This window comes from Onychostoma macrolepis, chromosome 25, assembly GCF_012432095.1.
Source record: "Onychostoma macrolepis isolate SWU-2019 chromosome 25, ASM1243209v1, whole genome shotgun sequence".
Taxonomy (NCBI): Eukaryota; Metazoa; Chordata; class Actinopteri; order Cypriniformes; family Cyprinidae; genus Onychostoma; species Onychostoma macrolepis.
Window position 1 is genome coordinate 21,265,070 of NC_081179.1, and position 25,994 is coordinate 21,291,063.

A 25,994-nucleotide genomic window follows, 5' to 3' on the forward strand; every position below is an offset into this window, starting at 1 on the left:
TTTTAGATAATTATGGGCTATTATTCGGAGCATAAACCATAAGATATGTCCTCCCTGTCATGGACATATATATTACTGTTAAGTACGTTTTCATTGCAAAATTAAGATTTGTAAATTGTATTTTCTGAAAGGTATGATGTCCCTTTCCTAAACAGGGTTATTTGGTTGCTTTCAAATTATTAATACATAAAAGATTTTATGTAAACCATGTGTTTTTAAAGAAACTCATATAATTCACACATGTATTTTTTTTTTTCTTATTTGGAGAAAACTGTGATATTTGGATGCAGTTTTTTGTTCGCATGTTATTGACCCCACACCTAGCTATTGAACACACTGGATTATATAGATATGATTGAATTATTTAAAATATTATTGTAAAATATCAAGATGACAGGGTGGACCAGCACATGACGGTGTGGACACATAATGCAGAATACACAAATCATAACAAAATATGAAAATGAAATTATTTATTCAACTTCTAAAAAAATTATATAATAATAATAATAAATAATATAATTACATCCTCAATCACACTGCTATACTGCCCCCTCCCCATTCATTTTCATTCAGTCCACCGTCTCTCTCTATCAAGTCTAAGTGGCCAACAGGGTGGACATTCTGAGCTTACAACAAACTGTGACTAGCTAAATAGTTAGTTTTGATTGGTTAGTTGGTTGTTGAAGAGAATTTGGTATATTTAAAATACTGAAATATTGAAAATACTGTATTCTAATTACTTCCGGCATATTTTATGCCGACAGGGTGGACATGTTAAGCTTGGGAAAAGCAAGTAAGCAAACTCAGACGAAGAACGAAGAAAATTTTTCAATTGAAAAGTCACCAACTTATTCACCTCAGCCGTTGAAATTCCCGCCACTGAAGAGACAAAAACATCTGTTGTCCTGATGTCACTAAAGGGGATGGCCTTTTCTTAAATGGGCGGCTTTCCCAATATGACAGGGTGGACAACCATTCAAGGGACATGGACAAACTCTTCTTTTTTATTAAATAAAAATATTGTTTTTATTACCAAATGATCATTACACTCAAATTGAGTTTAACAAAAAAATTAACAAAATATTAATAGAGAACAAATTTTTTTTATTTTATGATTTGACTGTATTCTACTCTCAATCAAATTTAATGAGCAGTGCATGGGACAAAGCAAAATAACACGCATCCTCTTACACAAAACTAAGAAAAATCTAGAAAATGTATCTAAAGAGCCAAGTAATGCTTTTGTTATGAATATAAAAACTTAGCCTAATATAACACACCCTTTCATAGTCATTTTTATATTAAGTTATCATGGCAAATGAGTTATGTTCTGGACACCAACAGGCACCCTACAGTGATACTGACCCATGCTGTACTGTAGTAGAATGTGTTGAATTTAATACAATGACTTACCAAAATAGGTTTAGAAACAACAAAACACAGCAATTGACGTTACTTGCTCAGAAATCCAAATCCAAAAATTCTCCAAAGACTCATTTCCATAAACAAATGTTGTTACTTTTCCAAGAAATTTTGTTTTTATTAGATCTGTAATGCTTTATGTGCATTAGATATTTTTGCTCAATGACAAAAAAAGGTCATTTTTGATACTTCCTATGTGGTTTTATGTGCGGTACTGTACGTCCCCGAAGCCTCTGTAACCTTTTCATTTGTGTAGTCAAACAGCTGTTTTAGCATGTTTGGTTTGACATTTCTTAGACGGCTGGGTATTGTGGCATCTAATAGCTGCTTGATGCTTTGGGACATGAAGCTGCTGGGAAAATCACAGCCGCCCAATCAGCACCCCACCTTCCCCCCCATCATGCCCGCCCTCTTCACAATCGCTTCATTGGGATCCAGTCCGGCGCGTTTTCAGCAGTTTAGCGCAATTATTTTCCCCAGGAATTCTGCCTTAGGCGCTCTGCTACCTTTTTACATATGCAGGGGCTGAACTTTTGACCATGGCCCAATAGTCGTACATTAGCCGACGGTTTGCTCTAAAAGGGGGACTTTAACAAGTTCCTCTGTGCATTGGCAAGTGTCTTGCCTCTCGCCTGTGCGATAATTTAGCCAGCCTGCTGCGAGACTGCTGCCTGTGCTTCCTTATGGGAGTCTAAATCTCTCTCGCTCTCGGTCCCCTTGTAAGCCGAGCGAAAGGAGGAGATGCTGTTGATGGATCTTTCCTCACGCTCGGCTAACGAGGGCTCTGCTTCTATTAGTACACTACAGAGGCATTACCCATTCTCTCTCGCTCTTCTTTAATGAAGTCTCGTCACCCCGAGCGGCTCAGATTTATCCCACCGCTGTCGCGCTGCGATGAGCCTTGTCGGCGTGGCGAGTGTCCCCCGGTAACCGGTTGTAAGGTCAGGTGTTGTTATCTGCCTGTACATGGGTCCTATCACGGCAGCGGCGCAACCGGGGCTGACAGGCGCTCAGTGGAGCGGAGCGAAGTGGGGCAGAGGTCTACACCCAGAGCCCCTTCCACTGCGGCGGGACACAATGAGCTGCCAGCAGCCCTAATGGGCTCATAATTGGTGATTAGGGCCTGCAGGTTGAGAAGAGAACCGGTTCACTCAGGCTGCCGGAATTTTTTCCGCTACAGGCTTCTGTGCTGTCTTCTACCGGAGCGATCGGTCTGGAACCATCCACTAGTATATCAAATCTAATGGCCACTATAGCCACTTTCACCCTGTGGATATATCTGACAATATCCTTGTTCTTTTTTTAAGGGTTTTTTCATGATCAGTGTTTCCCAACACTGTAACTTGAGACACCCCAACAGTACAGTCTTGCTTATCTGACCCACCCATTTCAGATCTTGGAGTCTCTTTAGCTAAAGAGCTAAAGTCTCTGCTAAAGAGTTGATCCTGGTGTGTTTGATTAGCAAGAGTTTGGAAATGCGTGATGTTGGGGTGCTTCCAGGAACAGGGTTGGAAACATTGCTCTAGATCAGATTTTTATGACCTGTCTTGGAGACCACCCAGAACCACACATGTTGTATGTCTCTTTGTGGGTTGCAAAGGGGTGAAAAAAAAAATAAAAATCTAGTAAATTTCCAGGAATTTACCAAAAGTTTCAGAAAATTTCCTAAATGTTCAGAATTCTAAAAAGTTTCTGGAAAATTCCTGGTAATTTTCCATAGCTTTGAAACCCTAGTCTCCTTTATCGGACACATCTAATACAGGTTTTGGGGTATCTACTGAACTGATGAGTTGATCCAGGTATGTTTGATTAAGAAGAGTTTGGAAATATGTAGAGTTGGGATGCCTCCAGGAACGGGGTTTAGAAAAACATTGTTCTAGATCAGAATTTTTAAAACCTGTCCTGGTCGCCTCCAGAACCACACATTTATTATGTCTCCCTTAGTGTTGCAAGTTGGGCAAAAAAAATCTGGTAAATTTCCAGAAAGTCTCCAAAAAATTCTAGAACATTTCTGGAAAATTACTGGCAACTTTCTATTCTTTTGCAACCAGACACATTTAATTCAGTTCTTGGAGTATCTACTGAGCTGAGTTGATAAGAAGAGTTCAGAAATATGTGGTGTTGCGGTGCCTCCAGAAACAGGGTTTTTCAAACCTGGTAAAAAAAACAACATTGTACATTTACATGAACTTACCAAAAGTTTACAAAAAACAGGGTTTGGACATACTTTTAGATCAGTGGTTCTCAACCATGTTCCTAGAGCCGCCCCAACACTGCATATTTTGCATATCTCCTTTGTCTGATAAACCCATTTCAGGTTTTGGAGTCTCTAATAATGAGCTAATGACCGTTTTCCGACAATTTTCACCTTGCTTTGTTTTGTCCAAACAAGTGTTTATTCCACCTCTTTGGGACTTTCTGGTCTCTTTTCATGATTTTGTCTCCTTGTTTCTAAAGAACAGCTGACAGGTGTATCAGGTGTATCAACTATCAGTAGTGCTTAACTTCTGCCAGATTGCTTTGAACTGTTCTGGGGTCCACACGAACTGTACCTCAGACCCCAGTTTTCAAGCGGACCCAGGTCCACAGGTCCAGATGAACCCCAACAAATGGCCCATCAGATATTACACCACATAGGAATGCTCTTTTGCAGCCCTTCTGCAGGTAAATTGGATCCAACGTGGGAACAGTGGGTTCAGAGCAGCCGACTGTGTGAACTGTGCATGTAAACAGCACAACGCCTCGTCCTGCATAACTCTCTGGTTAGAACTGAACATCAGACCTTAAATAGACTTTAATCTTTAATCTAATTGAGCGATATGTTGGCTTGATGTTACTCCATTCTCTCTCCATCTCTCTCAACTCCCCCTGCATTACCTATTATGAGCCTGGAAGACAATCTGAGACCTAAAAGCACACAATCCCATTTGCTTGTATTGACATGTGTGTCTCAACTCAATCCTATTACCAGGATTATAGTCTACCAAGACACACCATTTCATTAAAATAAAGTGTGGGTCTAGAGGCATCCACACACGTACATACGCTTGCAGCTCTTTGGAGTGAGCGACTCGTTGTGCAGTAGGAAACCGAGCAAATAGTTTATTGCTTGATCAGCCGATGTGGCCAGGAAGGTGTCGGAATCGATAAAGGACCAATCAGAGGCAGGCAGGCAGGCAGCGTTCGGGCGAGCCCGGGAGCTGTCATGTCATGTTTGACCCCCAGTCAAAGTCACACTGCGGCCCATCCATCTGAGTTCGCGGAGCTAATTCCGTGTTCATCTGAAGACCATCAGATTTAGCACATGAATGCTAGCGGATTGAGACGATGACTTCCAATGACGTGCATTGATGATGTTTGAGAGCATTCTGTCGCTTCGATTAATTCTTCAGGGGCCTCTTATTTGCTTTGGCCAGGGAAGGTTCACTATGGGCTGCGTCACGTGGTTACAGTGTTTTTGGCCTTGCCATTTTTATTCAAAGTATAATGAAGAGATTGCAGGAAATTATATGAAAAGAAGGGGAGTTGTATTAATGCAATGTTCATGTCATGTTGGATTTATTGTAATGTTAATAATGCAGTCTGTAATTACAATGTAATGACAACTCTGCTTTTTTATGCAAAGTCGAAATGTTCATAAGGGTCAACCTTTTTATGGAAAGTTGGAAAGTCATAAATTTAGTAATTCTGTCATGACATGAATTATGCTCCATAAGAGATTAAATTTGCATGAATGTGTTGGGAAAATGTGTTGGAGCACACGTGTCAATGATTAGGCTATGGCCTCGACAATCACAATGTTTGGTTTCTTTGGAAAAAAAATATGGCACAATCCTATTTGGTTCTCAAACCTGGCATCTTTGCAAAGCCTACCTCTCAAAACACCCCTTTCCCCAGAATTCCCAACTGCTTCCCCTAAAATCAGGTTTCCAGATCCATATCTACCCTGATAGAGGCCTGTTTTTTGTGACATGTGGCTGATGGACTATTTTTCAAATTGATTTCAAAAATGTACGTAAGCAGTTGATCTTCCACCCTAGATTACCTATTGATTTTTAATATGAAAAGCTCATTATACAAACAGTAACTGCAACACCAAAAGCTAGCCAACCTTTGCATAAATCCTTTAATTGAATTCCCAGAGCCTGTGGTTCTACATTTTTTTAATTAAATCCATTTCTTTTTCTTTTTTTCCCCCTTTCTTCTGTAAGTGTTGGTGTTTAATTTGCATGCTGTGAAGTGGGTCCTGTCCTAGATAAAGTGCCATTGATCCTTATTAAAGCACACCTCTAGGCCTGCTGAAAACCAACTGGGAAAATTAAATGTGTTCATGGTGCATACACTTATTCCCTGCATGATCGGATTAGAGAGGGAGGGAATGGGAGAGAGCGAATGAGAGTTAAAACGGAGAAAGAGGGTAGTGAATGGAGAACGGAAAATAAAACGAAGAGAAAGGGGGAGACAGAATGATATTGAGGGGAAAAAAGTAGAGAGGTGAAAAGATTAAGAGGGAAAAACGAAGAATTATTATTGATTTGGCAAACATTATTACATTATGTTTCTCCAACCGTCCCAAAGAGACACCGTTGGGCCTGAAATGAAATTCTGAGCCGTTTCATCTCAAATCCAGTTGTGTATTTTTCACATTGACTATCTAATAGCCTATAGATGGCTTTATCAAAGCAGCTATTAATATTTTTCTAATTGGCTTTTGTGTGTTGTTGGGTTACTCTCATTTGTTTGGCTCTGTGTGAATAAGTAACCACTTAATTTCATTTGTAATGATCATCTGAACTCTTTCCAGACGGGCTTAGTCGTAATGAGAACCTGTGACCTTCGGCGACCCCTTCCACTTTATTCGACACTGGTTATTAAATATCCATGATTGTGTTCACCTCATAACAAGGGAGAGTAATTGTTAATTAGAAATTATTCGACAAAATAAGGCTGATGATATTACAGAAGATTGATGTTCCTGTTTCTTTGACATTGACATTGATCACCCATCGGTCAGATCAGAGCCAGTCAGATGATGACGTGTTTATAGCATGTTCCTTTTCGAAACAGTGCTTTCGGTTATCTGCCAATGACAGATAAATTGTGAAAATTAAAGAAATACATTTAAACACTTTTTATTACCAACAAAACTGCTTTTGTTTGCTAAGCCAAGCATTATAACTCATATATAAAGTTAGGTTTTTGAACACAGCCTTATGAGGCTTGTTATATTTGACTTGGGTGAGCAATAAAATGCATTAAAATTAGCGATTTGCATTGATTTACAGCAATAAAACAAAACAGAACTAGACTCTCAGACACTCTCTCACTCTCTCTCTCTCACTCACTCACTCACTCTCTCACACACACACACACACACACAGAGAAACAAAACAAACACAAGTCACATATAATTACAAAATACAACAAAGAACAAACCAGCTCTAAACACACAAAACTAAGCTAAACTAAAAAGAAAGCAAAACAAACAAAGTTATTTAAATAAACAAAAACAAGAAACAAAACAGAGAAACAAAACAAAACACAGGTAATAAATAATTACAAAATGTAAACAACAAAAGAACACACACACATATAAAACAAACAACAACAAAAAAACTAAACTAAAATGAAAACAGGAAAAATAAAAGAAAGAAAACCAAATGAAACAAAAAAATACAAATAAATGAAAGAAAAGAAAGCATAGGTCATAATACAAAATGCAACTAAAAACACAGCAAAACACAAAAAAAAAAAAAAATGTAGGTCATAAAATTACAAAACACAAAACACGGCACAACAATACACAACAAAAAACGATGTGAAAAAACAAAACCTGAAGCAAGGAAATAAAACAAAAACACGAACAAACAAACAAAAATGTGTCATAATGTTGTTATTACTACTACTTTAAATTCCTTAAGTCACTAACAAACTGGCCGGCACTGTTTTGTTCGCTCATCAAAGCCAATTTCGTTTGCGTTTGGCGCTCAGCAAGTGTTAATTTCGGATGGAGACCACACATGAACACTCCCACACCTTATGTCACATTCTCACACATGCTAGTTAATGCTGACAGTTCTTTAGCCTGGACTGAAACAGATGGAGTTGACGGGTTGCCTTTTGCTTCTGCGGGTCTGATAGCTGTTTACCGGAGTCTCTGTCTGTAGCGGCTGTGCTTTGCCTGCGCTGATCAGTGGCCGCAGACAGTAAGATTTATCATGTATTTGTGCTAGTTGATTGCCAACAGAGGCGGCTGTCTCCCAGCGGTGCTGTATGCAGACTGCTGCTGAATCAATAGGGATTAACCTTTGACCCCTGGGAGCATACTTATACACACACTCGCCGTCTGCACACACACCTCCATTTCATCAGTTTCACTTAAACACAGCCACTCACTCAATAACTCTCCCACTGCTAATTATTTTCAAAACGTGTAAGCAGCTCTCTGGAGGAAAAGCGGGCTTATGAAGCAGCAGGAGGAGGAGGTTAGGGATGATCAGGAAAGGTATCAGCTCCATACATCTGCAGATCCATGCGTCTCACATCGGTAATGACTGGGTCTTCCTGTCTGCATGCTTGGAAACACCTCTGCACCCCTGAGACCATCAGAACTGAGCATTTCAGCTTGGAGGGTGTTTTTGTTGGACTGATTCGAGTTTTGAGACTAAGATACACTAATGTATTTGACCAAGGGAACGAAGGCAGATTCATGGTTGAGGAAAGGGCCACTTCCTATATATATATATATATATCTATCAGATACATTACATACCAAACTTTCTCAAGGAAAAAAAATCTCTCAACTAATGCTGTAAAATATACATGAGAGTCAGTTGGTACTACTATAATATTGAAGGTTCATTTTTTGAAATATAAATATAATGGTGGCTGTCATAAAAACTTGATGGATTTATTCAAACATAAATTAAACATTGAAGAACAGTAAAATTTATAATGAATATGTTATATGGTGCATATATTTAGCAAAATGCCCCTCTCTACAGTTTATTTTTCTATCTAACTAATGAGTTTATGGTCACCGAATATGTTTTTACTGAAGTAAATGTGAAGTTATGTGACATTGTTTACAAGACGTTATATTGACATCTTTTGCGCGGCTGAAACACTGATTGAGCGATTACATGAGACGGGATGCGGATTGTGAAGTTGTACTCTTTCTTTTAAAATACCTTCAGATGTTTAGTCATGTTTATTTTGTGCTGTAACTGGTATTAATGCGGAGGAGATGATTAGTTCACGTATGATCTGTCACTCCACATTAAACAGCGCCAAAACGGCATTTATTGTTTGAATACTGCAATACAATGGACAGAATTTGAAAAATTAGACTTTGTTTCATATTAAAAGTACCAAAGCACAATGCTTATTGCGATATATTGGATGGGAAGTGCCCTTCAATGTTCCGTCCATTAACTGAAAACAGGCTAGAATAATCGATTCTTGGGATTTAAGAATCGATATCGTTCCTTAAAAATGAGAATCGATTAATATCGAGATATCAATATAATCAATTTACCCAGCCCTAGCTTGTACTTTGTGTATTAGCAGACCATTAGCACACCCAATGAGTCTTGTTTGGTTTGTTTTTTTAGTTCTGTCTGTCTGTCTGTCTATTAGGGCTGGGAAATATATCGAACGCAATGATCATGCGCATCTCGTCAGTAAAGCCAGTTCTGTGATTAGCGGTAAATCTCCATCACCTGCTTTCAAATGGAGCGGCATTTAATACACAGAGCTGTAGATCACTGACAAGCTACGCAATATCGCGTTCATTATCGCAGATGAATCGCCTTCAATAATGAACGCAATATTGCGTAGTTTGTCAGTGAACTACAGCTCTGTGTATTAAATGCCGCTCCATTTGAAAGCAGGTGATGGAGATTTACCGCTAATCACAGAACCAGCTTTTCTGACAAGATGCACATGACAATCGCATGCGATATATCGCCCAGCCCTTCTATCTATCTATCTGTCTGTCTGTCTGTCTGTATTATCTGTCTGTCTGTCTATCTGTCTGTCTGTCTGTCTGTATTATCTGTCTGTCTGTCTATCTGTCTGTCTGTATTATCTATCTGTCTGTCTGTCTATATTATCTGTCTGTCTGTTTATCTGTCTGTCTATATTATCTGTCTGTCTGTCTGTCTATCTGTCTGTCTATATTATCTGTCTGTCTGTCTGTCTATCTGTCTGTCTATATTATCTGTCTGTCTGTCTATCTGTCTGTCTATATTATCTGTCTGTCTGTCTATCTGTCTGTCTATATTATCTGTCTGTCTGTCTGTCTATATTATCTGTCTGTCTGTCTGTTTATCTGTCTGTCTATATTATCTGTCTGTCTGTCTGTCTATCTGTCTGTCTATATTATCTGTCTGTCTGTCTGTCTATATTATCTGTCTGTCTGTCTGTCTATCTGTCTGTCTATATTATCTGTCTGTCTGTCTGTCTATCTGTCTATATTATCTATCTGTCTGTCTGTCTGTTTGTATTATCTGTCTGTCTATATTATCTGTCTGTCTGTCTATATTATCTGTCTGTCTGTCTATCTGTCTGTCTGTCTAGTATCTGTCTATCTATCTATTTATCTATCTATCTAGTGTTTGTTTCTGCTTTAGGTTTTTTGTTTTTAATTTAGTTTTTTTTGTTTTGTTTGCCTTAACACATCTGATGTATGTTCATCTCAAATCAGCATGTTTGTTTATTAATTAATTTATTTATTTATTTATTAATTAATTTAATTATTTCGCCAATCTGTAAACATCTGTATCTGTATTTCTATGCAGTTCATTTTTTTTGGCTTGTTTTTGATTTTATTCAATTTATTATTTTGGTTGGTTATTCAACCATTGTTTTTGTTTTTATGTAGTTTTAAGTTTTTTGTTTGTTTGTTTTTATGTAATTCAATGTATTTCATTTCACTCTTAGTTTTAGTGCACTACAATAACTCTGACAAACACACACATTTATATACACACGTTTGGCTACTGAACCCCTTTAGTCAAAACACTGAATTGTAATGCAGACAAAACACAAACACACTGTACAGACTCTCTTCAAACAATTGGTATCAAAAATCAACTCAGCTTTTACTGATACTGTTTTTAAAAGCTTTAAGCTCGGTTGAATAAATATTAAAGGGTCCAAATATCAGACAGAGGTAACAGCTCTGTTTTTCAGCTAGCTGCTCGCTTCAAATCACGTTGTAGAGCAGAATGCTTTTAATGTGCATTATCACTTTACATAATTCTCATTGTAATGGCGAGGGGACAAAGGTCACTGTAAGTGATCTAATGCTGTTTGGTCGACACACTCATTCGTGCATGAATCATTGAGCTGACCTTCGACCTCCAGAGTGCTCAAATAAGACCTGTATAAACAACCATAAGAGTGAGCTGGAAATACCGAGTGCATTTTGCTGAACAGAATCAAGCTTAAACCTTCTGATATGTTAAATGTGAAGAGTATCTTTCATGCTTATCAGTGGCAGTCAGAATATATATATATATATATATATATATATATATATATATATATATATATATATATATATATATATATATATATATATATATATATATATATAAAAATCATTTAGAGGTTCACATAGGACTATTTAAAAAAGTCACTTTAAACATTGTTCAAACATTTAAAAAAGAGAAATCGAAATTAACTTTTCCATAAAAAGTGAATGATGTGATCAGCCAAACTTTTGTGATACACATTTTGCCTTCATGAATGTACTAAATTGTCTTCTTCTAAGGCATATTGTTACAGTGAAATTTAAATAATCCTAATGATTTTGTTTGTTTGTTTAAGTTTTTGTTTGCCCACTTGAAAATCCTATATCTAACATATTTGGTTAGTTAGTTAGTTAGTTAATTACTGCCTGCTTTGCAACATATCTACTCTATGCTTATCTAACTTCTGCATGTTTATTTTGGCTTCTTTTTTGTACATTTTTTTTTTACATTTTAATTTGATTTGATTTGTTTTTGTTTGTTTTACTTTTTTGTCCATTTTGAAACATGTATGCTCTGTCTAACATCTCTATGCTCTTTTTTTGGGGCTTTTTAATTTATTAAAAATGTGGCTGGTAATAACTTTTGTGATACATATTTTTGCTTCCTCATGAATCCATTAAAATATCATCTTCCAAGGCACATTGTTACAGTGACATTTAAATTATGATGATGACTTATTATTATTACTATTATTATTAAATGAAACAATTATAATCTAGTAAAACAGAATACTATATGCAAATGACCTTTGTAAACAGCTTAAACTGTCATTCATCATCTAGGTGTTTAGATGTGTAAATGTGGGCGCTCATATGTTAATGAGCACATTACATCATAAAATGTTTTTCATGAAATGACCCCTGTAAAGTCTACCTTTCTGTCTTTTCCAGAAAAAATATATATAAATAATAATAATAAAAAAAAAAAAAAAAACAGATCTCCATATTGTGGCATGTGTGTAGGGCACAGCCAATACAGAGAAAGTGGAACAAATTCACTCTGCCTCATTGGTGTTTGCCATTCCTCTTGGGTTTACACACTATATCTGCTATTGATCGTGTTTCCGTGGCTCGTTGTGACCAATCATCTGTGCAATGCATCTTATAGCGGCCACCCAACCTGCTCCACTACACCTGCTTAATGTATTCATGCATTGATTGTGCTTTACACTTAAACATGATTAGCTGCATTCATACCTATTCATGTGCGGTTCTCTTACTGTTAGACACGGGTTAAACACACACAAACACACAGTTACTCACTATACGAATGGGGACGTTCCAAAGACTTATGTTGTTTTTCTATAGGCCTAAATGTTATGTTGTTTTCTATAGTTAATTATGATTTCTTACTAGGAATGTGTAACTAGTTGCTCAATAACTGACTAATCAGCTATTTCATAATCATTAGTTTGTATTTATTTAGTGGTGCATATGTATACATGTATACTGTATATAGCTAATTTTACAGCACATTACTCACAAATATTGCATTACATTTTATTGCATATGATTTATTTAATGAGAACTATTAATTGAGAAGATAATTGTAGAGTTGTTTACTGATTTCTGGATTTCTGTCTAATTTGCATGTGAATAATAAAACAAAGGTGCATGTGATTATTACCGATCAATTTCAGCTGGTTAATTAAAAATAATTATTTGAACCAAAAAAAAAAAAAAGATGAAACCACTAGACTAGATTATACTCAAAACGATCGAAACAAACACACAACACAATACAAAAAACAAAGAAGAAAAACAAAACAAAAAACAAAGAAGAAAAAACAAAACAAAACTAAACTAAAGCACAACACACACACACACACACACAAAAAACCAAACAAAAACAGGAACAATAAGAAAACAAAACAACAAAATATAAGACAAGAAAATTAAACAAATCAAGATAACAAAAAAGAAAACAAAAGGAAATTATTTTCATTTTTATTTTTATTTTTTGTCTTGTCTTGTCTTGTCTTTACACATGCATGCCAGAAAACACAACAACACAATAAATCAAATAAATAAATACAATAAATAAATAAATACATTTTTGCATCTGCACCTGCAATTTTTAGAGAACTTTTGCCATTTTTGTTTACAATTTGCATCAGTCGGTCAGTGGTTCCTTGTTCTGAATGGCTTCTGAGATTTAGTTTGAACAGTCTTCTGTACGAGTGAATGTCTCGTATCCAAAGCCGTTTAATATGGCTCTGCCACCATGTGTCTGTTTCCCAGTCTCTCACTTCAGTTCTTTCTGTAAACTGAACTTGACTCTGTGCGCAGATTTTGCTGCACGTGGCCAGTCTTCAGTTCTCCCCGTCTCCATGAGAAATGGCTCTTTCAGGGACAGAGGTCATTAATATTTTGTGTTGTGGATCTTTGAGGATGTATCAGATAAAGTGGTAAAGAAAAGCTTTTATTGGACATGAACAGGCCACTCCATGTCCATACATTACGCTCGGATTGGATCGGAAATTAATGATCAGGGAATGTCATTGATGTTTCTGGTATTGAACAAACAAAATGTTCTTTTGAAGATTCGTGTGAGTGACCTCTCCAGAGAAACACAGAGAGAGAGAGCGAGCACTTTCAGGAATCCTTTATTCCCAAATACAGAAGAACATTACCTAGTCCAAAGTCAATAAAAAAATAAGTTTAAGCTGCTTATTTAATTATTTAAAAAGCTCTCTCTTGTGAAAAAAAGAAAATCTGTTTGTTTGTTTATGTATGTATTGATTGATTTATTTATTTGTGTTTTGTTTTGTTTGCAGCTATTACTTCAGTCTCCAGTATCACATGATCCTAGAATCCAGAAATCATATTAATAAGCTGATTTGCTGCTTATTTTTTGTTGTTGTTTTTAATTGTTACTGGTGCTCAATTATTATTAATGGTTCTTATTATTAACACCTTAATATTTTTGTGGAAACTTTGATATATTTCTGTATTCTTGATGATCAGCCTTTATTTAAATAGAAATATTTTGTAGCATAATAAATATCATTACTGTCACTTTTAATCAATTAAATGTGACCTTGTTAAATAAAAGCTCTTTCTTTCTTTCTTTTTCTTTCTTTCTTTCTTTCTTTCTTTCTTTCTTTCTTTCTTTCTTTCTTTCTTTCTTTCTTTCTTTCTTTCTTTCTTTCTTTCTTTCTTTCTTTCTTTCTTTCTCTCTCTCACCTCCTCCATCTCTCTCTCTCTCTCTCTCTCTCTCTCTCTGTCTCTCTCTCTCTTTTTCTCTTTCTCTCTCTCCCCAAACTTAAAAATAGTACTGTATAACATTAAACAGCAAAAACTTTCAAAACTGATAATAAACATAAATATTTTAGTGAGCAGCAAATCAGCATATTACAGTACAATGATTTCTGAAGGAACACGCGGCATTGAAAATTCAGCTTTGCATCACTGGAACAAAAGTTTTAAATATATTAAAGTATTAAATTGTTATTTTAAATTGTAATAACGTTTCACAATATTACTGTTTTTACTGTATTTTGAATCTAATAACTACAGCCTTGATGAGCAGAAGAGACTTCTTTCAAAAACATAAGGAAAAAAAAAATCATAATTATTCCAAACTTTTTACCGGTGGTGTGATTGGAATCAATTGAATTTGAAATGACTTTTGAATTCTCCCATAAACCATTTAAACTATTAGCAGAACTTTTAAAAGCAAATCTTCTCTCTGGCTGCAGAGATCAAAGCCATCATAGTTTGACTTTTGAGATTTTAGGAAAGTTGTTTAATTAAACGGAAAAGATGAGCACTAGATGTTCTTTGATGCCGAATCCAGCGCTGCGCTCACATTTCATGTGATTTTTCTGCACGATTTCCCTCCCGCTATTTAAGGATAGCGAGCGGCGGAGTGTGAGTTTAGATGGTGACTGATGCCCCTCTCTCTAATGTAATAGCTGTGGGCTGCTGGGAGGTCAGTGCTTTCTCAAGGTGAAGGCACGCGAGGGGTCATTTCCAGCGAGAGTTCGGGCCCCTCCGTCTCCTGGGGTTCAAGCAGATGCACCCCCGCCCCCCTCACCGCGCCCATGTGTCTGTGCGGCGGCCCGCGGTCAGATGGCACGGGCCGACCGTGATTCAGGGGCCGGGTCGTGCCAAACACCCGCGCGTGTCTGAGCAATCGTGCCAGGAAGGATGCCAACATCTCTAGAGGGAGAGAGTGAAATCATCAAAGCAGAATATACACACAAACACTCAGCCTTTTATTATAAAAGCTATATTATCACAATTTTCTAGAGGCTTTTGATGCCAAAATGTACATTTTAGGCTTTCTTTCTTATTTAAAAATGCATTTTTATTTGGAGAGCAATCGGTGTCTGTGAGTTGTTGTTTTTTTTACTCTTTTTATTGATTGTTTGGAGCATGAGTATTATTTATATTTGAATATGTTTGATAATTGCATCAATACACTCAAATAAGAATACATGCATGAACTTAGTGCCGGTTTTGAACAGTAGGGGGCATGATGGGTTAACTGAAGCCCTGTCAACACACAACACTGGCCTAAAAAGAAAGAAATATGAACCAGAAAATGGCTAAAATATGTTGAAAATATTCTTAATTGTTTAGTGCTTATTTTTAAGTAAAACATTATTACTATTAATAGATAACATAATGAATAAATATAAAAAAAATAACCTTTTCTTGAAATAAATGGTTAAAATCTCATGTTCTGTACTTTTATGTAGTTTTATATATTATATATTTTTTTGTTTTTCCCTTCATATGGTCCTCCGAAGATTTACTGTGGCTGAAATGCTTCCTCATTAAATCCACCATTCAGTTATAGTTTGTGATTCTTTCTGTTGTGGATAAACTGGACGTGAAGCTCTCTTTAGAGCGCAAGTGAGACGCATTCATTGATTCAGATCTGTAGAGTTTTATTGTGACCCTGCAATGAGACACCTGCGCCTGTGACTTGATAAACCATTAAAAATACAGAGAAAGACATAAGAGGCATTAGAATTAAAATCTGAATCTCACTGCATCAAAATATCAAATTGAGAAACACTTATTTAAAGGAAAAAGCTAAAAATAATAGGATACTGTTGAAAGTGGAGACAAAGGGTGAATTGCTAACAGCGTTTGTGTGCCCTTGAAGGTCACTGCGGGAAGGAGACGCTTTTCTATTGCTTGTGAATGGAAGCGAGCCGCTGAATGCCTTCATGAAGGGCTCTTCCTAAGGCAGACGTGTGCACACTGGTCAATTCAAGACAGTAATTTTGCCGTCTATGATAACAGGATCCTGAGTGGCCTGTGCTTGCGGTTCAGATGTTCAGAAGTAATTTCATCTTGCCTGGGATTTTAAACCCTAAAGTGAGTGCAGTACTTCAGAGTGATGGCCATAGTTACTGTGATGAGCTACACCAGTGTTACTCTGCTACCGTACTAAAACTCACTGCCATACCAACTGCTTAAATGATGCAAAAATGGCTGAGAAATGAGTTGATTTTGTACATTTTTATTGTTTTGTTTATAATATTTATCCTCTGAATTTGTCACCCTTTCCCTTATTTGGTGTTATTTATTGATTTATTTGCTTTGGTGCATAATCAATTTTAATTTTAATATTTTAGTTAGTATTGAATATACACAGCCCTTTTTCGGGAAACCTGTTTGAAAACAGTCATTTTTTGTGATTCTGGTTAGTCATACTTCTGACACATTTCAGCCTTAAATGAATGATCTGGTCTGTGTTTACACTCATTGGATGCATATTGGATGAAGTGTGTGCCGATACAGTAATTCCAGTACATCTGTTTTGATAATGGCAGCCAGTAGTCATATAGTGTATGCTGAAATAGACACATTATGGCCAATAGATCAGCAATGATGGGAAATCTATTTGTCTTCCCTGTCTTTTCATCCTTTATTTGTCTATCTGTTTTCACTACTGCATCCTCCTCATCCTCTGCTTAGGATAGTGACTACAACTGATTTCATAAATACAATACAAAAAAAAGTCAAATTTTTCAACAGACAGTAAATGAATGGAAATGCTTAATCCTTAGAACATGGTAATAGTTTATTTTTTAGACTAAACTAAATCTTTGAGATTTGTTTTCTATATATATATTTTCCTTATTTATTTATTTTTCTCCTTTAGGGACAAACTTTCAGAAATGATCTAAATTAAATAGACAAAATCTATAAAAAAAAGAGAAACAATGATCTGTTTCTGTTGGACACAGCCGAGAAGTTCAGGATCTCTTCTTGAAACAGCTTATCTAACATATATAATTGCTCTCACAACTGAAAAACAGCAACACCCTGGGATTTGTGCTTCTTTTGCTTAGAAAAAAATAATTGGACACCATTTTGTGTATTCATGGAAGGTGCCTACTATACACACACACATGCACACGTTTCACGCAGTCACACTTGTGACGTTCACCTATATTCCTTGTTATTCTAGTTTAGTGCAGCTATCAGGCAGGCTTTGCCAATAAAGTTTATTGTACAGTGCTAAGTGTCAATATCCTCTGCACCCATGGTCCAGGGTCTTGGTAATTAAAATGCCACAGAGGGAGCGGGGCACGCATGAAAATTTGATGGCAAATTGATTTCAAGTTCGTCTTGAAATTTGTCCTCAGCTGGAACCGATACTAAAGACGGCTTTTTGTCAGCTGAGACAGGTACTGATGACTGAACGATAGAAACGTAAGAACTGGCAGCAGATAGAATATCCATATTTGATTGCATTGCGTTTAATGTTTGAGAACTTTATTTTGGTTTCATGTTAAAGTGGTTATTTGTCTGTAAGGAGCCGTAAGGGAGGAACAAGATGGAGGAACTGGGCCACATCCCAGCCAGCGTGGATATTTTTGCTTGAGAAAGTGTTAATTTAACACTGAAGTAATTTGCATGCTAGGTAGTGTGCTTTATGTGATGTTCAATTACACAAAGTGTGTGTGAGATTCTGTGTGTGTCTGTGATGTTTGGTCAGTTGCGCATAGTCTCATTTTCCCCAGACGTCTCTTTTAATGTCTTTGTTTTCTTTTTACTTTCACAGATAATCCTACTTTAGTAGCACACCGCTGTGTGCAGTATGGCATCTAAGCAGAAAGCGTAATCCTCTACTCAGGTATTGATAGTTTAGATTGACTCCTGCTGCCTTTCATAAAGACTGAGACCTTTTACTGCCAAAAGAGCAGGAAATTGCAAGAAAAAGACAGAAGTTGATGTAATGGATATTGAAGAAAGTAAACAAAACAAAAGAGTGATAAACAAACAAAACAAAGCAAAAAGAACAAACAAATTAAACTCAACAAAACAAATAAACCAAAAGAAAAACAAAACAGTGAAAGATCAAACAAACAAAACAAAGCGGGCGAAAGAGCAAACAAATGATTGGAATTTAATCAAAAGTACAAAAAAAAACACAAAAATGAAAGTGAACAAAGAGGTAAAAAAGTGAAAGAACAAAAACAAAAGAAACTGAGAAACAAAAAAATGAGAGTGAACAAAGACAAAAAGAGAGTCCAACAAACAAGCAAAGCAAACGAAAAAACAAACATGAGTTAAATTGCATGAACAAGACTGGAAAATAAAACAAACAGAAAGTGAACAAAAAGAAAAAAGAGCAATATAACAAACAAATAAAAACAAACAGACAAAATAAACTAATGACTGAGAAGTAATGAAAAACTGAAAAAAGGAAACAAAATGAAAGTGAACGAGGACAAAGAAATTGACAATGAAACAAAACAAAAGTTCAACGAATGAAAGAATAAAGTGTTAAAAAAAACAACCTAATGAAAGAAAAGCAATTAAATGAAAGAATGAACAAACTATTGAAAGAGTGAAAGAACATGAATTAACAAGCAAAAGACAAAAAGAAGGACAATGAAACAACAACAGAAACAAGATCAGACACGATAGAAAAGAGAAACAGTGATAAGTAGATCGATGAGTAGATCGGCCGAAAGAAAGGCGAACGAATAAAAATATCAAAGCAGGAAATACAGTACAGTGCTGTGACCTCAAACAGAATGTCACACCTCATTAATTTAATCTATTAAACTCATTACGCAAACGACACGACTGTATTACACCGTTACGTTTCTAGAAGCCCACACATATCTCCCTCTGCCTCTTTCTCTCTCGTTTCCCTCCCCTCTCCTCTAGAGCAATATTCTCCTTCTGTTGCTCTTATTTATGTAAACTTGTTAATAAAAGCGCTTTTTTAGGGAGCAATGAATGGAAATGAAAACATCCTTCCCGCTCTAGCAGCCAGGGCGGCCTTGGCGCGGATGGTTGGCGCGCCTCAATTTAACGTAAAACACAAAACAATTTGAAATTACAATGGGGAGAGATTAAGGGGAGATTAAATCGGAGGGAGAGGCGCTTGATGGCAGGCCGAGATAGTGCATATTCATTATGACAGCATCGGGAGGACGACTAGGAGGAGGAGGAGAACGGGCTCGGCGGGCGGAAAGCAGATGGCATTGTAATTTAACGGGGATGTTTCCGAACATGGGAACAACTCCGCACGTCAGGAGTGAAGGATGCCCGGCGTTTGAAAAGAAATCAATCGCGAAACAGGTCGGAGCTGCCGTGCATACAATAATTGAATATTAGGCGAGGTCGGAGAGGAAGAGTGCGGGCCGTTGCGTCGGTCCGGGCGAGGAGTGGTCAGCGAGCGACCCGTGTGCCCATGAAATATCAGTGTCCTATGATTGATTAGTGCACCCTTGATGTATGTTAGCGAGTGTCCAGCTCCTATCCCACACCATTAGACACATCAGCTTTGTCTTAGCTGCATGACATAATCAATAATTACAACTGTTAATCAATGTGATTTTAAATAAGCATCGACCATGTTCGCAAGGTTACCCAGGTCTATTGCTTAACATTAAGCGCAAAACGAGGAGAAACCGGGTTGGCTAGAGGGAATTCTCCCCCCTGTCTGTGATAAAGTCATTCCTTTCCCTTTTTTATCTGATTGCGTTTCAAATCGTTTTACTTTACAAGCTTGAATTTATAAAAGACAACCAAAAGTTAATTCCGATAGGGCGCAAAGTTGCATATTGTCACATGTCGTCTGCGTGTAAGTGCGAACGCCGTCACAGACTGCATACGAATGTATCTGATTTACCGCCGGTCTCGCGTTAGGGTCTTGGAGCCCCTCGCTGCATTTGTCTCGATTTCCTAATGGTGTTTCAACAGCCTCGCCTTAAGAGCTACTTTTTCATTTTAATGGTTACACAAGCACCCGTTCCCTAAAACGCTCCGCGCTGGGCTTTTAGCTCACAGACACAACCAGAGCAAGTTTCAAAAAGTGAAAAACGCAGTGAGAACGCTGGTGGGAAATTTCGTCCAGATGGACATTTCACATGTTCTGGTGGTCTTCTTCTTCCTCTTCTTTTTTGTTTAAAAATTCTGTATAATGTATATATTTAACTTTCAGTGAAACCAAGAGTACTAGGCATGCTTTGGAAGCTGATAGAATGATCAGATCAGCCAATTATTATTTTTTTTTTTATAAATAGGCATGCAAGAAAGCAAGGAAACAGAACAAGAATAAAACTTGAAAAAACAAGAATATATATATATTTTTAGAAAAAGATTAAAAACCGACAAAAATTAACAAGCAAATAAGACACAAAAATAATGGAAAACAAAACAAAGACCAAATGAAGAACAAAACTAAAGTGCAAACAAAAATGAGTGACTGAACTGAATGAAAAAGATTTAAAAAAAATAATAATAAAAGTGAACAAAGAGAACAAAAGCAAAAGAGTGAAAGAACAAACAAAGACAATTAAGAAAAATAAGAACAAAAAATACTGAAAAAAGAATAAAAGAACAAAAACGGCAGGACAAAGAGATGAAAGTGAAAACTAATTACAAAACAAATAAAAAACAAAGACAACAACAAACAAACAAAACAAAACATAATTAAAACAGACAAAAAAGAATGAAAAAAAGAGTGAAGGAAATATGTACGAAAATGAACCAGCAAAATGATGAAATGGAAGGCACAACAGAACATAATGGCAAAGACAGAACAAATTAATCAGTGAGAAAAATTAACGAGAAAGAATGAGGGTAACAAAACAAACAGATGAAAAACAAAACAAAAAAAGACAATAGACAGAAACAAATGACTGACCAAAGGCAAATGAATGAAATAGAAACAAAATAAACTCACAAAAATTATAAAATAATGCCAGGCAGGACAGAAAAAACACATATATGAAATGCATAACAAAACAAAGATCGGACAGAAGAATAAACAAAGGCAAACGAAACAAAACAGAATAAAAGAACGTAAGGCATGGAAAACAGACTAAATAGTTCAAAACAGAAATATGGAGTATTAAAAAAAAGGAAAGAAGAACAAAACTAAAGATGATAGAACATGAAATAACTAAATATAACACACTATTTATGTCAACGAAGCAAATGAAATTACCAGAGCACCAAATACAGGACAGTTCTATGAATGATGGGCTTGAAAATTCTTCTAACATCTGCAAAGCTAAGATCTGTCCATCTTTGGAGGGCCTGAACATGACCGCAGGTTGTGGTTTTTCCCTGACAGTTGTCTCTGTAGTCTCTATGCTAACCTTGAGCGAATCCCCGGACCTCCTTTGCACAAACTGCTTTGTTTACAGCACTAAAGACAGAGACGGAGGGGAAATTACATCAGAATAAATGACTATGCAATCACAGGTGAGATCAGTCAAGGGTCGGTTTGTGATTATGATATGATTATACTGGGGACATGCATAAATCTCAGCTGTGTTTATGACATGTGTAGTTTTATACAGATTAAGCCTCAATCTAAACGTCATTGTTTAAGCATTGTTATTGGACATGTCTGGTTTGGAGACTGCCGCGAGAATGCAGTGGAATTCAAATGCACGTTTGTGTGTTTGTGTCCTTGGGGCGCGGCAAATCTCGCTCTCCCTGTGATGTGTGTGAAAGGTTTTAATTCATTAAATGCCAGTGTTTGCTGACAGACACTTGCCGCCAATCAAGAGTGCTGTCACAGGTGTAAGATGTTTCGATTTAGATTTAGAATTCTAGTTCTTAAAATATAATCATGAAATGAAATATAAAATAATGTAATAAAATAAATTGTAAAATAAAACCAATTAAAAGAGTAACACTTAAATTAAAGATAAAAATGTATAAAAACATACCCTTGTATATTCTTAATAATAGACTAATAGAATATTAAGTGACACTAAACACGTGATGTGGGGTACACCATGGCCTTGAAAGTCATTTATTTATTCATTTCATTCAATCATTCATTCATTTAATTCATATTTTTATTATTATTATTATTTTTGACAGAAAAACAATTGCCCATTGTGGTAACACTCATGCATTAGTTTTTTTTTTTTTTTTTTTTTTTTATACCTGCCTTGACTGAAACTGTATATAAAACTCGAAATTATGGAGATTTTAAGCACTTTACAAAATTGCATGCAAAAAACAAACAAAAAAAAACTAATGTCATTTACATTAAAAACTTGACAAAATTAACAGCCATTTTTGGCTCCATTTTCAGGCAGGCTTTCTAAATCTCTTATACTCAAAATAAATTATCTCGTATGCTTGTTAAACTTTCCTGTTAAAATACATCTCTGTTTTAAAATCCCATGTATGCCTTATGTTTTACCCCGTCCCCTCGGCGGTATTGAAATTCCTGGTGGCCGCCCGTTTCCTCCCCTTCCTAATCTGTTCATCAGAGCTTTTGGTTAAATCATGATGCATAGTCTGGGGCTGTACAGAGGGGCCCCATTAGTCATGGTGCGGCCCTTCGACGTATCCGCTTTTTATCCATCTCTTAAATCAGTCTGTGCGGCTATTGGCAGCAGGCTGGGCAGCCTCCAAGAGCCCTGATTGAAGTGGCATTGTTTGGGAGACATGGAGCGCTCAATCAATATTCAGTCTTACTAAATTACAGTTTGCATGAAAAATGAGGCCCTCCCCCTTTGAAGGGGCTGGAGACTCGGGAGATGTGCCCAGGAAGTGTTTCATCAACACTCCTCACCTCCGGTGTAGACAGATGAAATCCACGTTTCCAGAACTTTTAAGAGTGGAGTGATAAATTCACTGCTTGCTTTGTGTGTGTGTGTGTGTGTGTGTGTGTGTGTGTGTGTGTGTGTGTGTGTGTGTGTGTGTTTGTGTGTGTGTGTTTGTGTGTGTGTTTGTGTGTGCGCTAATGATAAACTGACATATCAACTAGGCTGTTAAATTGCCTGACATTTGACCATTTTGAAATTGTATTAAATATTGTAAGTGGATTTTGAGTTAATATCAAAATAATATCCATTTTATACTAATTTTTTTCTATATTTTGGCATAGTTTTTAAGGTTAAACAAAGCAAATTAAAACCGAGTAAAGCCAAACAAAACAGCGAAACAACAAAAAAAAGCAAAGCAAAAAAAAAAAACAAGCAAAGTAAAACATTAGTTAGATCTTGGAAAATTACCACTAAAGTTGGAGTTCTATTGCTTTGTTTTGGTTTGTATTTCCTTATTCACACTTGATTCTTACCATGCATTAATTAACATGTTGCTTTCATTTTCCATGAGGTGAACCTTTCTTCATAATGATTGATTGCGTCACTTTAAAATCATAGCGCTTTCTCTAGTGGCCCGCCACCTGTGCTTGCTCCTCAAGACACCACAAGACCCAGACCCTTAAACTCCCACCTTTCACCTTTAACCCAACTTGACCGGTTCAGCCTCTCAGCTGGCCTGGAGGTTGGTCATTTTCTGCCGAGACGGGTGAAGAGGGTTTCTGTTAGCCGCTATCGCTGTTGGATCACATCTCCTCCAGGCTGCGGTTGTCTCCTAACCCCACTCTATTAATCATCTCTCTCTTATTCACCCCCTCTGTTCATTTAACGCTCCTTCATGGTACCAAGAGGGTCAATTAGGCCCTGCAAGACCCAACACTGACTATGAGGGTCTCCCAGCCTCCCAGAGACACAGGAGGGGCAATTAGGCTGTCTAATGCCGGTCGCTGAACAGTAGCACACTGCATGTTTGGTTGAGATTATGCACACACACACACACATATGCTCAAACAGACTTCATTTGATGCCTGCCAGCTGGACCATATAACGTGTAAACCTTAAACAATTAACTCTGTCTTTTACCATCTCTTTATGTGACTCTGTGGTTGAGGGTATTTGTGTAGATGTTGTTTAGGAAAGAAGTTTTCCCAGATGGGGCCTGTAGCCCAGTGTAGCTTGACTGCCTTTCTCAAAGCTAAAAGGCAATTACCTCAGGTCAAGATCCCTGAGCACAGAACCAAGCGTAAGGAAGGACGATCCAAAGAAACTGGGGCATTAATTAAATTTTTCATGGAAATTAATTTTCATGTCTCCCCCACCCCCCACTTTGATATTTTTAATATTTAAAAATTTTCTTACCATTTTCTTAAAGACTTTTTAGACTTTGACTTAATTTCGAACATGTAAAATAAATACAATAAAAAAATAAACAAAACAAAAACAACACAATACTAAACAATTTTAACTTATACATGTCCGAAAAGGAGTAGGAAGAAGCATAAGCTTATTTAACCCTATGAAATGGTTTGCCAAATAAAATTTTCTTTAATGTGTGGATGTAATTGAAACAAGGAAGGGTGGGGTGGGGCATAATACAGTTTATCCTTGTTTTTAATAGCCATTTGCATTTACATTTATGTGACACTCTAGCAAAACCATGATTTGGTACTTGATATTGTTAGTCATTGGCAGGTGGTATTAGTGATCTAGAGAGCATTTTATTGGACAAAACCTATATATGGCCATGAACAAAATGAGTCATCAATATATATTTTTTATTTGTTTACTAGAAAGAGACTGCAGATTTTAAATGTGTTTATTGGATAATAGTTTATTTTGTCATCTTTTATGAGTATAATAGCATATGCAATGACCCTCAGATCAAACTAAAAAAGCTGAAAGACACAAAACGCCAATTTTGCTTTTGTTGGGGTCTTTAACTTCATGGGCTAACACAGGAACTGCACTTTCCTGATTTAATGGGAACTTAACTCTTGGAATATTAGAGAGGAGGAGTGTCTAAATCCCATCAGCTAACCAACGGGGTAGCTCAGGGCTTGGTACTGGGCCCCCTCCTCTTCTCAATATATCTAGCATCGCTGAGGCTAAATGCTTCATCTAACCAAATTTATCCTTAATTCTATTGACAGAACTACCATTACATTGCTAGCCTACTTTCTTATTAGCACTTTGTGGTCTAGTCTTAGCACTCAATTTGTATTCTTAGTTAGTTACATGCTGAAGTAATTGTTTCTTTGTAAAGTGCCGTCTGCCAAGGAAATAAATTTAATTATGTAATAAATGTTGTTAGCAGTGAATCAACGGCTCTCCATTGTGCTAATTACAGCCATGATAGATTGTTTTGCGAGTAAGCAAGACAGTGCATTTGCAAGGAGTGCTTGAAAAAGTTTACACACTGGCATGGGTTGAGCATAGAGAGGGAGAGTGCCTATAAGATGTACATACACACACAATATCTCTTTATTTACAGTAAAAGTGCCCTGCTAATACAAGTAGCGCTTTCATAGCTGCTTTTATTCCATAAAGCACTATAGCAGTGTGTGGGTACGAGAAGAGAGACCATCATAAACATGCATTATCATCCTGATCCGTGAGTCAGGGGGAGACCGCCATTGACATACACTCCCCACACAGGTACACACGATAATGGATCCGCTCTCTATAACATGTCAACCTCATTGTAATGTAAAAGCATTCTCTTACACACATCTGCTGAGGGGGAGGAGGCCATGCCAATGATGACCTGCACTCTTTTGAAATGTAACATGACTTTAAAAGCACTGGCTCAGAGGATGATATGATTCCATACACTTCACATGGTTGTTCTGTTCTTTTTTTTTTTATGCTTTGTTTAAGGTTTTCTGTACTGTAGCTGTCTGTAAATGTAATATGTAAAATGCTACAAATCTTCTTATGAAATTAAGTATATCTGCTTTATTTATTTGGCCCTT

The 25,994-nt window shown here is 36.7% G+C and overlaps 1 protein-coding gene across 2 annotated transcripts in view; it reads left to right on the forward strand.

Moving 5' to 3' along the window:
• Positions 1 to 25,994, forward strand: part of wwox (WW domain containing oxidoreductase) — a 228,993-nt gene that overhangs the window by 89,619 nt on the left and 113,380 nt on the right. The window contains exon 9 of one of the 2 annotated variants that reach the window (XM_058767519.1): positions 768 to 815. The exons of the other annotated variant lie outside the window; for it this stretch is intronic. Coding sequence (XP_058623502.1) covers positions 768 to 800 — 33 coding nt within the window. The 3' untranslated portion in view covers positions 801 to 815. Of the gene's footprint in view, positions 1 to 767; positions 816 to 25,994 lie in introns of those variants that run through there. 2 annotated transcript variants of the gene reach the window in all.